At 37.7% G+C, this 13,709-nt stretch overlaps 1 protein-coding gene across 1 annotated transcript in view; it reads right to left on the bottom strand.

Moving 5' to 3' along the window:
* Window positions 1–13,709, bottom strand: part of Ccdc171 (coiled-coil domain containing 171) — a 324,843-nt gene that overhangs the window by 223,302 nt on the left and 87,832 nt on the right. Inside the window, exons 12-13 of the mRNA XM_060365796.1 lie at window positions 2,162–2,268; window positions 417–506 (exon numbers count right to left, since the gene is read on the bottom strand). Coding sequence (XP_060221779.1) covers window positions 417–506; window positions 2,162–2,268 — 197 coding nt within the window. The remainder of the gene's footprint in view (window positions 1–416; window positions 507–2,161; window positions 2,269–13,709) is intronic.

Here is a 13,709-nt window from a genome sequence, read left to right as displayed (position 1 = left end):
TATTGAGAAACTCAAATTTGCAACATTGTAGCTAAAACTAACACAGAAAATAAAAGCAACTGTTTTTTGAACCTTGGCCAACTGTGGTCTCAGCCCATTAACTAGACAAGATGTACTAAAAACAATGGCTCCACCCAAAAATGACAGAAACTGACCCTACCATCACATATGCTTATGTGAAATGTGTTCAATATTTATTCTAAGGCAGGATATTACATATCAACGCATTTTAGTCTGTAATATTATAATTATGTTAAATTATTTTTTATTTAACCAAAACAGTTTGAAGAACAAAAAAATATATAAATACGCATCCACAATATCTTGAAAATGGAAGCTTTATTATTAGATATCTCTAAAACAATCCCCTTACTTGTCTCTTAATAAAAGCAAAAAGTTGTCTTAAATTGCAATACCTTTATATTTTTAATGTGAGATTCAATCTTTTGTTTGGTAGAATCAAGTTCATTGGATGTCTTTTCCTTGGCATCATTTATGTTGTTTAGCTGATGAAAGAAAAATAGCTTTTTGACATTTCTGCAAGAAGGAGTGCCTCAAAAGCTAACTTTCAAATGCTTGCTATGCAATTACTTAGGCATAAATATTTCAACAGTGATTGATTCTTAGGCGCAACACGTCTTTTGGTTAAAGGCTATGCAGCTTCTGTCACACGCTCACCTGGCTGAAAAGAGCGCATTCAGCCTTAAAACGCCAAAGGTGCTCTTATTTTGCACACTATCTAGATAAAGGATTTCATTCTTACTGTAAACACAGCTTTATTCTTAAAATCCTACTGGACCAAATGCCAAAAGCAGTGGTATCTACAAGGGAAGAAGAGAGAACAGCGCAGAAGACTGGCTTTACATCAAGAGGGTATTCACGGGTCCCTCACTCCGCATGACAGCTTCGGGGTCAGTCACACACAGTCCTACTGGGAAGGCTGTGGCAGGTCATCAGTTGGTCCTGCACCGCCTGTGATTTATTTTCTTTGACAGTTCATTCTTCTTTCTGTCAGGCTGCTCTTTTTGCTTTCTTTGCGCCCACCCCTTTGGTCTCCCCACTGCTGTCTCTGGCACTGGTTCACAACAAAGCACATTACTAAGCCAAAGCCTGCTGAGTCGACTTTTCAACTGTGCTGAGGATCATGTGACATTCATCCTCCTAAATAACAATTCGCTGTGGGTAATGTGTTCCTAGTTACTCGGCAGCTTCCAGGCCTAGGCCTCAGAAGAACTTCAAAACTACTAACAATCCACCTTGTCTTGTCTTGCGAGGAAAGACTCAGCAATGTCTGATCTTCAAAGAATTTAAATATTTTAATGGTTACTTTTTTCTGAACAGTTATAGAAGATGTTTAAAAAAGACTCATCCTTCTATATCCACCCTGCACACATAACATTAAATAAGCCTCTCCCAATATAGCACACAAAATGAGTCTGTAGGTTTAGAATTATATATAACAAAGAGATGAACTCTAAGCTATGTGACTTGTCTATGGCTATGCCAAGTTCTGTTGTTTCACTAACTAATGTAACTATTACATATGCTAATTGGACAAGAAATAACTAGACAAACTCTTCAATTTTTAAAGCATGAATTCATAAAATATTTTAATACCCAAGAAAATTATTAACTCACACATTAAACAATACAAATGAGATGACAGACAGAAGCATGAGCCTTTTTAATCTGCAAATTAACAGCTTCCAGTCTACATCAAACAGACATTTGTTTTTGAAAACTCTGACAACACTTAACTCCCTCTAGAGCATGAAAATTAATTTCCCTTTTTTATTAAGATTTCTGTGGTTTACAAACCCTTAAACTCTTGATAAAACCTAAATTCCAACAGCTGCCCACAGATCAGAAACAAGCTGGCATTAAACAAAGCACGTTTCACTTAAATTCCTTGCACAGAAAGTTACTCAGGCCAAGAAGTGACAGGGTCCTTTCATTGTTCGCCTGAAGAATCACAGAATGAGAGTGAGACACTACTTTAGGCCACACTTGAAGAAAGAACAGTGACAAGTGGGTTATTATTTCCGTGTCTGTGAAGCTGTCAATTCAACATCCCCAATCTTTTTGACCTTTGTAACAAGCAAGGGCTGCATACTGGTACAGCCCGAAGGCCGTGTGTGGAGCCAAACAGCCCACGTGTTACCTCATTAGATGCATCTTCCAGCTTGTTCTGGTAATCTGTCAAGGTCCGCCTCAGAGTCTCAAGGACAACAGAGAAGCTGGGAGGCTTATCTTTGTCCTTGTGGACGCCTAGAGAAAAATATGGGATGAAAACACACCCTTAAAGTCACATAGGCACAAAAGCTAAGCAAACAGTAACAGAGATGTTACAATTAGAAAGCCAAAAAGACATGAAACATTGAACAGAAACTTATTCTCCAGGTGCATGGCCATACAGCCAAGTACTGATACTGTTTCTAAAGAAATGGCCAAATTAAAACTCATGATATTAAATTCAAATGTATTTCTACCTTATCAAGAAACTTATCTTCCCCCACAACACCTAAACAACAGCACGCTTTATGTGTTCCTGTTATCCAACAAAGCATTTATATTAGCACTGGCTAGAGGAATTATGTATATTTACTTTCTGTGTTTCTGATCAGTCAGGCATTTTATAATAAGTTACTTTGTTTGACAATAACTTTTGAACCAAGAATATATTATTTCCTATTATGCTTAGAAATATTCTTTAATACCTACAATTTTCAAATTGGAATTTTAAACAATAAAAATCTACTAACCACAAAGCTCACACCATGTTTTGAATAAAATCTCGACAGCTGATGTTCGTTATAAAAATATGAATATTTCTATATTATACCCTCAAAATACTTTAATATAGTTGGGACATAAGTCCTATTAATGGGGCCAATCAAAGCCACATGGTCAAGGATAATTCCAAATATTATGCCAAAAGGATGAAAAGTTGAATTTCAAATATTGCATTAAGCTGATTTTTATTTACCATTTTTTAAATTTAAAAAACAAGTATCAAAGTTAGTCTGAAAAAAGTTTGAAAATATTCATTCAAAAATATTTTTCACATCTTCTTATAATTTTTATCTATTATATTTTATAATCCAAATATTTCATTGTATATTATATATTACATTTACTTTTTAAATAAAGACCAAATGTTAAAGAAGCATCATGAGGTGGGCACGGTAGCACATACCTGTACTCCAAGCACCCTAGAGACAGAAGGCAGACTTCCATGAGTTGGAGGCCAGCATAGTCCACAAAATGAGGTCTATGCTAACCAATACTAAATAGTGAGACTTTGTCTCTAATAGCAAAAAAATAAATAAAGGAAGTATTTGAATGCATGTTTTATGGTTCATTCATTCACGCAACTAATTGACTAAATTCCTACCACATATTAATTTGAGGCTTTAGACATTCAGAAGTGAGTAAGGTCAGCATAGTGTCTGCTCATACAGCATGAACAGTATAGTAAGAGACAGTGGCAGTGAATACATAATGATATGACACCATGCACCCATTTTTCAAGTATTTAAGTGCTGGCACTCAGCATCTGTTTTAACCCGCTGCCGGGTGGCACCTCAGAGGGAACAGCTATGCTAGGCCCCTGTCTGCAAGCACAGCCAAGTATCATTAATAGTATGAGGGTTTGGCTCTCTCCCGTCCATAAAGTTTTTGTGGGGGGTGAGTGTTCCCCTCCATCCACTAGGAGTTCTGTCTAGTTAAAGCATGTCTTCATGACCCCTGCTACTCGGATTCTCATCTAGAGTCACCCCCATAGCCTCTCAGGAACCTACCCTGTCGCAGGTCTTCAGCTTATCACAGAGATGTCCCCGCCCAGTTTTTTTCACTCTGCAAGACCTCTGTCCTCATAGTCCCACTCTTCACAGGTCTGACCTCTATCCTTATTTATCTCTGTACTCCTTCTCCTACGCTGTTCCCTCCTTTTTGATCACCTCCCCCTGGCAGGGCTGCCTCAACAGGCCACAGGGAAAGAGGATGTACTCAGCTATGATGTGATTTGATACACTCAGGTGGGTTGGTGGGGGCTCCCCTTTTCTGAGGAGTAGGGGAAGGGGTTGGAGGAAAAAGAGGGAGGGTGGAACTAGGAGGAAAGGAAGAGAAAGGTTACAACTGAGATGTAAAGTGAATAAATAAATGGATAGATAGACGGATGGATAGATAGATAGATAGATAGATAGATAGATAGATAGATAGATAGATAGATAGATAGATGCTGGACAGGAAAGAATATAGGAGAACAGAAAAGATGGGGAGAAAGTTCTCATTCAATGATAAATTAATTTTATTCATCTAAGAATATTACTGATACTTATGGCTTTAATTTGGAAAAATACTCATAAAGTTAAGACATCAAGCTATACTTAAATACTATCTTAAGTATAGATACAATTTAGATCTAAAATAAAGCTAAAATATTCAACTTAAGTAATATGAAAGCAACACTTATTCTAATCAGAAAAAATACACAAGCTCTGAGCCAAATAATGGAGCAGACAACATACTGCTACGAATGGCTCTGAACTGGAAAGATGATTCATTACAATTTTTCCCTAACATAATATTTTTATTAATTATTTGGGAAATTCATGTGATGTACCCCAATCATACTTACTTTCTATACCTCCAGGGTCCACGCTCTCACTCTTGTGCCTTCTCCCCTCCCCCAAGAAAAAGAAAACTATACCAAGTCTAATTTATCTTGTCCTGGAGCATGGTCAAACCACAGTGGCCAGCCCCCTTATAGAAAACTGAGTCTTACAAAGTGAATAAACTGTAATTCATACAAAGAAAAGAAAACTCTTTCCCCACCTCCCACCCCTGCCAGAAGCCATTAACTGTAAGGAGCTATATCTCAACATCCTTACCATAGTTTTTAAGGACTCTCTTCAATAGCTTAACATCTGGACTGTTTCTTTTTTGGAGGGGGTGTTAGCGTAGCAGCCTTCAATGTCTCTCATTCTCAGGCACAAATCTATGTCAACAATAACACTACAAAAGATGTGAACCTGTCGATAGCAACCAGCAGCAACATGGATCATGGACATCAACATGGTTTCTGGTGGCGGCACAGATCCCAACATCAACATGGCCTCAGGCAGTAGCACAGACCACAGACATCATCACCATGGCCTCCAGCATTAGCATGGACCAAGAACATCAACACAGCCTCCAGGGGCAGCATACACTGTGGTCATCAACATGGCCTCAGGCAGTAACACAGACCACAAAGGACATCAACACAGCTTCCAGCAGCAGCATGGACCACAAACATTAACCTGGCTTCCATCAGCAGCCCAGATCACGAACATCTACACGGCCTCCAGTGGCAGCCACTGCACAAAGTAGGCTGTAAATAAATCATTCAAAAACAGCCACAAAATAGCCTTGATTTTAGTGAAAACTTATTGTCAAAAATTCAGAAGAATGGCAACCTGAGGAGCCTGTGACCCTGAGGCTACCACCTGAACAGCCCCTGTGGCTGCCACCTGATGAGCCCACACCCCCAAGGCTGCCACCTGAAACACTCATGCCCCACAGCTGCCTCCTGAGACTCCAGCAACCACACAACTGCCTTCTGAGACACCTGCCCACACTCATGCCCACATGTCTGCCCTTCAAGACACAAGCGCCTGCACCCCTGCCCTTTGAGGCACCCACCCCAATGACCTTCCCAGCATGGCATCCGAAATGCCAGCCTGGTCTTTCTATGGACCTCTCTCACCATCCTGAAGACTACTCCAGACTCCACAGATGGGTGAATCCAGTCTTCAGTGCAGCTCTTCTAGCTGAGGGGACCAGCAGGACCTCACCTGATCAAATACCTGAGAAACCCAACAGGTTCCAGGAACAAACAGCCAAGGCTACGGACAACCAGATGACTAAAGGACAGTGTAAAAACATAATCAATAATAATAATAAAAAAAAATAACAGGACATCATGGCTCCACCAGAACCGCCCCCCCAAAAAAAAACAATGGATACTCTAATGCAGCAGAAACACAGGAAAATGACCTTTAATCTATGCTTATTCAATTATTAGAGGCATAGAGAAAAGAAACAAATAAATCTCTCAAAATAATATAGGAAAATAACCAAACAAATAGAGGCCATCAAGGACAAATAGGAAACTACAATCAAACAGGTGAAGGAAATGAACAAAACTGTTCAAGATCTGAAAACAGAATTAGAATCAATAAAGAAAACACAAACCAAGAAAACCCTGAACATGGAAAACTTAGAGAAGAGATCAAGAACCACAGAAGTAAGCATCACTAACAGAATACAAGAGACGGATGAGAGAATCTCAGGTAATGAAGATATAATTAAAGAAAAAAATACATCTCTCAAAGAAAATATTAAAATGGAGAAATTCCTGACACAAAAAATCCAAGAAATCAAAGACACCATGAAAAGACAAAACTTAAGAATAATAGGAACAGACGAAAAAAAGATTCCAGACTCCAAGAATCAAAAAATATTTTTTAAAAAAAATCAAAGAAGAAAATTTCTCAAACCTAGAGATGCCCTTTAAACATACAAGAGGCTTGCAGAACACCAAATAGACTAGACCAGAATAATAAAAATACTAAATTTACAGAGCAAAGAAAAAATATTAAAAGCAGCAAAGGGAAAAGACCAAGTAACATACAAAAGTAGACCTATCAGAATAACACCTGACTTCTCAACAGAGATTATGAAAGCAAGAAGGGCTTGGGCAGATGTCATACAGACACTAAGAGACCATAGATGCCAACCCAGACTACTATACCCAGCAAACCATTCACTCACTATAAATGAAGAAAACAAGATATTCAATGAAAAACCAAATTTAAACAGTATTTATGTACCAACCCACCCCTACAGAAGATACGAGAAGGAAAACTCCACCCCAATGAGGTCAATTACACCCAAGAAAACACAGGATATAGATAACTTCACACAGCAAAACCAAAAGAAAACAAGCACAGAAACATACTATCAGCACCAACTCCAAAATAAAAGGAACTAACAATCATTGTTCACTAATATCTAACAACATCAACTCTCCAATAAAAAGACATAGGCTAACAGAATGGTTATGGAAATAGGACTCAGTATTCTGCTCCATTCAAGAAATATGCCTCAGCAACACAGACACTACCTCAAAGTAAAAGGCTTGAAAAAGGTTTTCCAAGCAAACAGACCCAAGAAGCAAACTGAAGTAGCTATCCTAATATTTAATAAAATAGACTTTCAACCAAAATTAAGCAAAACAGATGGGAAAGGACACATCATACTCATCAAAGAAAAAATATATCAAGATGACATCTCAATTCTGTGCATCTATATCCCAAAATAAAAGGGCACCTATATTCATAAAAGCAACATTAAAGCTTAAATCACAAATTGATCCCAACACATTAATAATGGGAGACTTCAACACCCCACTTTCAGCAATAAACATTAAGAAAGAAGCTGAATAGTGAAATAATGAAGCTTACCGAGGTCATGAATCAAATGGACCTAACAGATGTCTACAGAACTTTTCACCAAAACAAAAAATATACTTTTTTCTCAGCACCACACAGAACCTTCTCCAAAATTGACCATATAGTCAGTCACAAAACAAACCTCAACCGATGCATGAAAATTGAATTAACCTATTGTTCTTTATCAGATCACCGGATTAAAGCTAGACCTCAACAACAACAAAAGCAACAAAAAACCTACATACTCATGGAAACTGAACAACTCCCTGCTCAATGATCACTGGATGTGGAAAGAAATAAAGAAACAAAGACTTTCTAGAAATCAATGAAAATCAGAGCACAACATACCCAAACTTATGGAACACCATGAAAGCAGAGGAAAGTCCATAGCATTAAGTGCCTTAATAAAGAAATTGGAAAACCCCCATATTATCAAGTTAACAGATCACCTGAAAGCTCTAGAAAAAAAAGGAAGCAAACACAACCAAGAAAAGTGAATGGCAGGAAATAATCAAATTCAGGGCTGAAATCAATAAATTAGAAAAAACGAGAACAATGTAAAGAATAAAAAAAAAAAAAAGAATTGGTTCTTTGAGAAAACAAACAAGAGAGAAAAGCCCCTAGCCAAGCTAATTAAAAGACAAAGAGACAGTACATAAATTAACAAAATCAGAAATGAAAAGCAAGATATAACAACAGACACTGAGGAAATCCAAAGAATCATTACGTCTTACTTCAAAAGCCTGTCTTGCACAAATTTGGAAAGTCTAAAGGAAATGGACAATTTTGATAGAATTCACCTACCAAAGTTAAATAAAGGGCAGGTAAATAGTTTAAACAGCCCTATAACACCTAAATAGAAGCAGTCATTAAAAGTCTTCCAACCAAAAATTGAAAAAAAAAAACAAAAAAAAAAACAGGTCCAGATGGAAAGTGCAGAATTCTGCCAGACTTTCAAAAATGAGCTAATACCAATACTCCTCAAACTATTCCACAAAATAAAAACAGAGGGAACATTACCAAACTCATTCTATGAAATCATAGATATCATGATAGTCACCCTGATATCTAAACCACAAAAAGACTCAACAAAGAAATAAAATTTCAGATCAATCTCCCTTATGAACATTGATGCAAAAATACTCAATAAGATACTTGTAAACCGAGTTCAAGAACACATCAAACACATCATACAAATAGGCTTTGTCCCAGGGATGCAGGAATGGTTCAACGTATGAAAATCCATCAGTGTAATCTACCATATAAACAAACTGAAAGGAAAAAATCACATGACCATCTCATTAGATGCAGAAAAAAAACTGTGAAAAAGCCAGCACCCCCTCATGATAAAAGTATTGAAGTGACTGGGGATACAAGACCCATACCTAAACATAATAGAGGCTATATACAGCAAGCCAATAGCGAACATCAAACTAAATGAAGAGAACTCAAAGCAATCCTACTGAAATCAGGAACAAGCCAAGGTTGTCTACTCTCTCCTTATCTCTTCAATATTGTACTACAAGTTCTAGGTAGAGCAATAAGACAACTAAAGGACATCAAAGGGATACAAATCAAAAAGGAAAAAAACCAAAGTATCACTATTCACAGATGTTAGGATAGTGTACATAAGCAACCCCAAAAATTCCACCAGAGAACTCCTGAAACTGATGAACTCCTTCAGCAAAGTGGCTAGATACAAGATTAATTTTAAAAATATCAGTAGTCCTCATTTTTACAAATGACAAACAAGCTGAGAAAGAAATTAGGGAAACCACACCCTTCACAATAACCACAAATAATATAAAGTATCTAGGGATAACTCTAACCAAGCCGGTGAAAGACCTATATAAGAACTTCAAGCCTCTGAAGAAAGAAATTGAAGAAAATATCTGAAGATGGAAAGATCTCCCATGCTCATGGATCAGTAAAATTAACATAGTAAAAATGGCCATCATAGCAAAAGCAATCTACAGATTCAATGCAATCCCCATCAAAATACCAATACAATTTTTCACAAACCATGAAAGAACAATTCTAAACATCATCTGGAAAAACAAAAACCCAGAATAGATAAAACAATCCTGTACAATATTAGAATTTCTAGAGGTATCTCCATACCTGATCTCAAGCTGTACTACAGAGCAATAGTAATAAAAACTGCATGGTACTGGCATTTAAATAGACTGGTTGATCAATGTAATCAAGTCAAAGACCCAGAAATAAACACGCACACCTATGGACACCTGATTTTTGACAAAGATCCCAAAACCGTACAAAGGAAAAATACAGCATTTTCAACAAATGGTTCTGGTTTAACTGGATGTCTATGTATAGAAAAATGCAAATAGGCCCATACTTATCACCCTGCACAAAAGTTCAAGTGGATCAAAGACCTCAACATAAAACCAGATTCACTAAATCTACTAAAGGAGAAAGTGATTAACAGCCTTGAACTCATTGGAACAGAAGACAACTTCCTGAACAGAATACAACAGCTCAGGCTCTAATATCTACAATTAATAAATGGGACCTCTTGAAACTAAGCAAAGGATACTATCAATAGAACAAAATGGCAGTCTACATTTTGTTCTTCACCAATCCTATATCAGACAAAGGGCTAATATCCAGAATATATAAAGAACTCAAGAAATTAAACACCAACAAACCAAATAATCCAATAAAAAATGGGGTACAGAGCTAAACAAATTTCTCAGCAGAGGAATCTCAAACAGTGGAAAAGCATTTAAAAGAAATGCTCAACATCCTTAGTCATCACGAAATGCAAATCAAACTGATTCTGAGATTCCGTCTTACTAAGATAAAAAACTCAAGTGACAACACATGCTGGAGAGGATGCAGAGAAAGAGAAACCCTCCTCCCTTGTTGGTGGAAGTTCAAACTTGTACAACCACTTCAGAAATCAATTTGGCGCTTCCTCAGAAAGCTGGAAATAGCACTACCTCAAGCTATACCACTCCTGGGCATACACCCTAATGATGTTCCAGCATACAGCAAGGACCTTTGCTCAACTATGTTTATAGCAGCTTTATTCGTAATAGCCCTAAATGGGAACATTTAGGAAACAACCGAAAGTGTCCCTCAATTGAAGAATGGATAAAGAAACTGTGCTACACTTACACAATAGAATACTACCCAGCCCTTAAAAACAAGGAAATCATAAAATTCGCAGGCAAATGGGTGGAACTAGAAAAGATCATCTTGAGTGAGGTAACACAGACCCAAAAATACATACAGTATGTGCTCAATTATAAGCATATGTTAGTCATATAGTATAGGACAGACATACTGCAGTGCACAGACCCCAAGAAGATAAATAACAAGGAGGACCCAAGGGAGAACATGCAAATCTCACTCAGAAGGGGAAACAGAATAGACAGAGGAAGAGTGGGAACAAGGAAAAAGAGGGAGCGCAGAGAGAAACAAGGGTGGAGAGCAGACCTGGGAGAGTAGGGGCAGGAGGGCAGAAAGCCTGCAGAGACAAGAGAAATGGTGGCTGTGGTCATCTCTGCGACAAGCTGCAGACCTAAATCAGAATAGGCCTCTGGGAGGATATGAGGGCACTCTATCTGAGACTCAGTAGCAGGGGACATGGAGACTGAAGAGGATACTATTTATCTAGACAAGGCTCCTAGTGGATGGAGGAGATCACCAACCCACCCACAAAAACCTCTTTTGGAGCTGCGCTGAAACATATGTTTTAGTATATCAAGTTCTATTTTTTAATTGAGCTCCCAAGGTAGTTTGTTAGAGACGTTTCAAAAGCTCCATGTGTTCTTTAAGCCTTTTTCCCCTTTAAAGACAAATCTTAAGATATTTGTTACAGTCCCAATATTTTTCCTTTAATTAGAATTTTTGTTTAGGTGCTCAGGATTGTTTCTGGCCCAAGAAAAGGTGGCCAGGCTAATGTTTTTTAAATTAATGGATATTTAGGGACATTTTTTAAAACTTGTATAAATGTTTATCATGGCCAGACAGTGATTTCAGAATGTTCCTAAAAACAATCTGAATCAAGATCATGATTACTTAGAGATGTTTTTCTATTCAAGATCACCATCCTGATTATATAGAAGAACTTCTTTAAAATGTCATTTTTTTAATACTGAAAGAAAAAAGTATTCTGTTGTATCTGATGTGTTTAGGATGTCCATTATGGAACTAATTAAAAGATGAAACCTGAACACACACACACACAAATTTAAAAAAAAAATTACCCTACCTACAAGACCTGCAGGGACAAAGATAGAGCAGATAGAGCAGAGTTTAAGGGAATGTCCATCCAAGGCCAGGCCCAACCCTAAGACCCACCGCAGGGAAGAAAGCCAGCCTCTATCACTACTAATGACACTCTGATATGCTTGCAGACAGGAGCTACCAGAACCGTCTTCTGAGAGTTACTTCCTTCATTTGTAATACAAAGCTAGAGAAGACAAAGGCAGCATCAGGGAACATGTGAAAAAGTGAAGTGGGAGTTCCTAAAACTTTTTTACCTTTTGATGTATGTTTCTGGGGGGAAACATGTTAGAGTCAGTGCCTCCAGAAAACCTGGTTTAAAAAACCCTACCACATCAGCATTCGACTGGCACATCTGAAATAGTCCAGTATATACGCAGATCTGAGGAACTAGCACAGAGCTGGTGTGAGCTCCGACTTTTGTAGCAGCAGTTAGATACTGTTTTATTGTTAGTGTTGGAGTAAGCATTTCCCAGCAGCGCGAATTAAGTAACTCATTCTATCTCTCTACTACAGGCAACAAAAACAATTTCTTTCTGCTGGAAGGACAATAATAAATATTCATTTTTCTATCTTAGAAATACATCATTTCTATACTATACCATACCTAGTTTATAAAAATGCTTGCCAACCTTCCACTCAAGACAGTACCATATACTCTGCTTAGTCTCCATTAAGTTGATAGTTCTGATTAGTATGATAAGCAGAAAAAAAAAAAACTATTAGGATTTGGAGCAAAGTAATCTTTTCTCTAAAGATAGCTATTCTCTTAAAAGGTGACTTTGGATTTGCTACTAGTCAGCAAATAATAAAATCATGGCCACCTATAGGCCATGTGACCTGGGTTGGACCATTCTGAAACAGTTGGTGGCTGACTCACCACCCTATAAATTTTACTCAGTCATCAAGTGAAAGTGGTACATACAAGACTGGGTTTGGCCGCATCCTGAAAGCCAGAACAGCACAGTGAGACTGAGGCTCAAAATCCAAACAAACAAAAAGTTAATGGATGGAGAAAGGAAATTAGAATATACTGTAGATAGGAATAAAGTAAGAAAATATAGAGAAAATATTTGAACTGAATCCAAAAGTAGCATTGACCTCATGTGTTTCTCTGTTGCTGTGTAAACATTATGACCAAAAGCAACTTGTGGAGGAAAGTATTATTTCAGCTTACAACTTCCAGGTCACCATCCTTCACGGAGGGAAGTCAGAACAGGAACCCAACCCAAGATTCTGGAGACAGAAACTGAAGTAAAGGCTACGGAGGATCACTGCTTATTGGCTTGCTCCCCATAGCTTGCTCAACTTGCTTTTGTATAATTCACCAACACAAGCATCCATTCAGGAGAAAGCCACCATCCTCACTTGATCTTTATCGACATCCTCTACTTCACAAACTACGGGGTACAACGGTAAACAAAATATCCACTATCAAGGAGATAACAGGGAAGTTGACTGTAGAGAGAATCTCTTTTGTACTGTATGGAAGCTCCACCTGTCAAGAAAAAGCTGATGGCCTGTTAGCTGAGGCAGGGAATAGGAGGCAGGTATTCCAGGAGAGGAAATGAACTCTGGGAGAGAGTCAGGGGTGGGAGATTCACCCTGGATTCTGAGAAAGGTGAACATATGAATGAAATAAAGCTTATGGTTAGGCATTTATTCACAAATAATGAAGTCTCGGAATCATTATTTCAGGAACTAGGGAGCAGGAGCAAAAACCTGTAGTTACAGATAACCAAACCTTTCATTCCATTTCTGTTGTGCTCTATGTATGAGTGTGTGAGTGTATGTGTGTCTATATGTTATCTGACTTATTTATTAATATATATACACAGTGTAGACTAAATATCTGGTTTCTAGTACTACTGTGTGTCTTCAACTTTTCTATACATTCATGTGCATAAATATAAGGTTATTTTATTGGCAAATGTTATTTCAAATTCAGTTGTTTTAAAA

This window comes from Meriones unguiculatus, chromosome 12, assembly GCF_030254825.1.
Source record: "Meriones unguiculatus strain TT.TT164.6M chromosome 12, Bangor_MerUng_6.1, whole genome shotgun sequence".
Taxonomy (NCBI): domain Eukaryota; kingdom Metazoa; phylum Chordata; class Mammalia; order Rodentia; family Muridae; genus Meriones; species Meriones unguiculatus.
The sequence above is the reverse complement of the archived record's forward strand: the minus strand, read 5'-3'. Positions and strand labels throughout refer to the sequence as shown.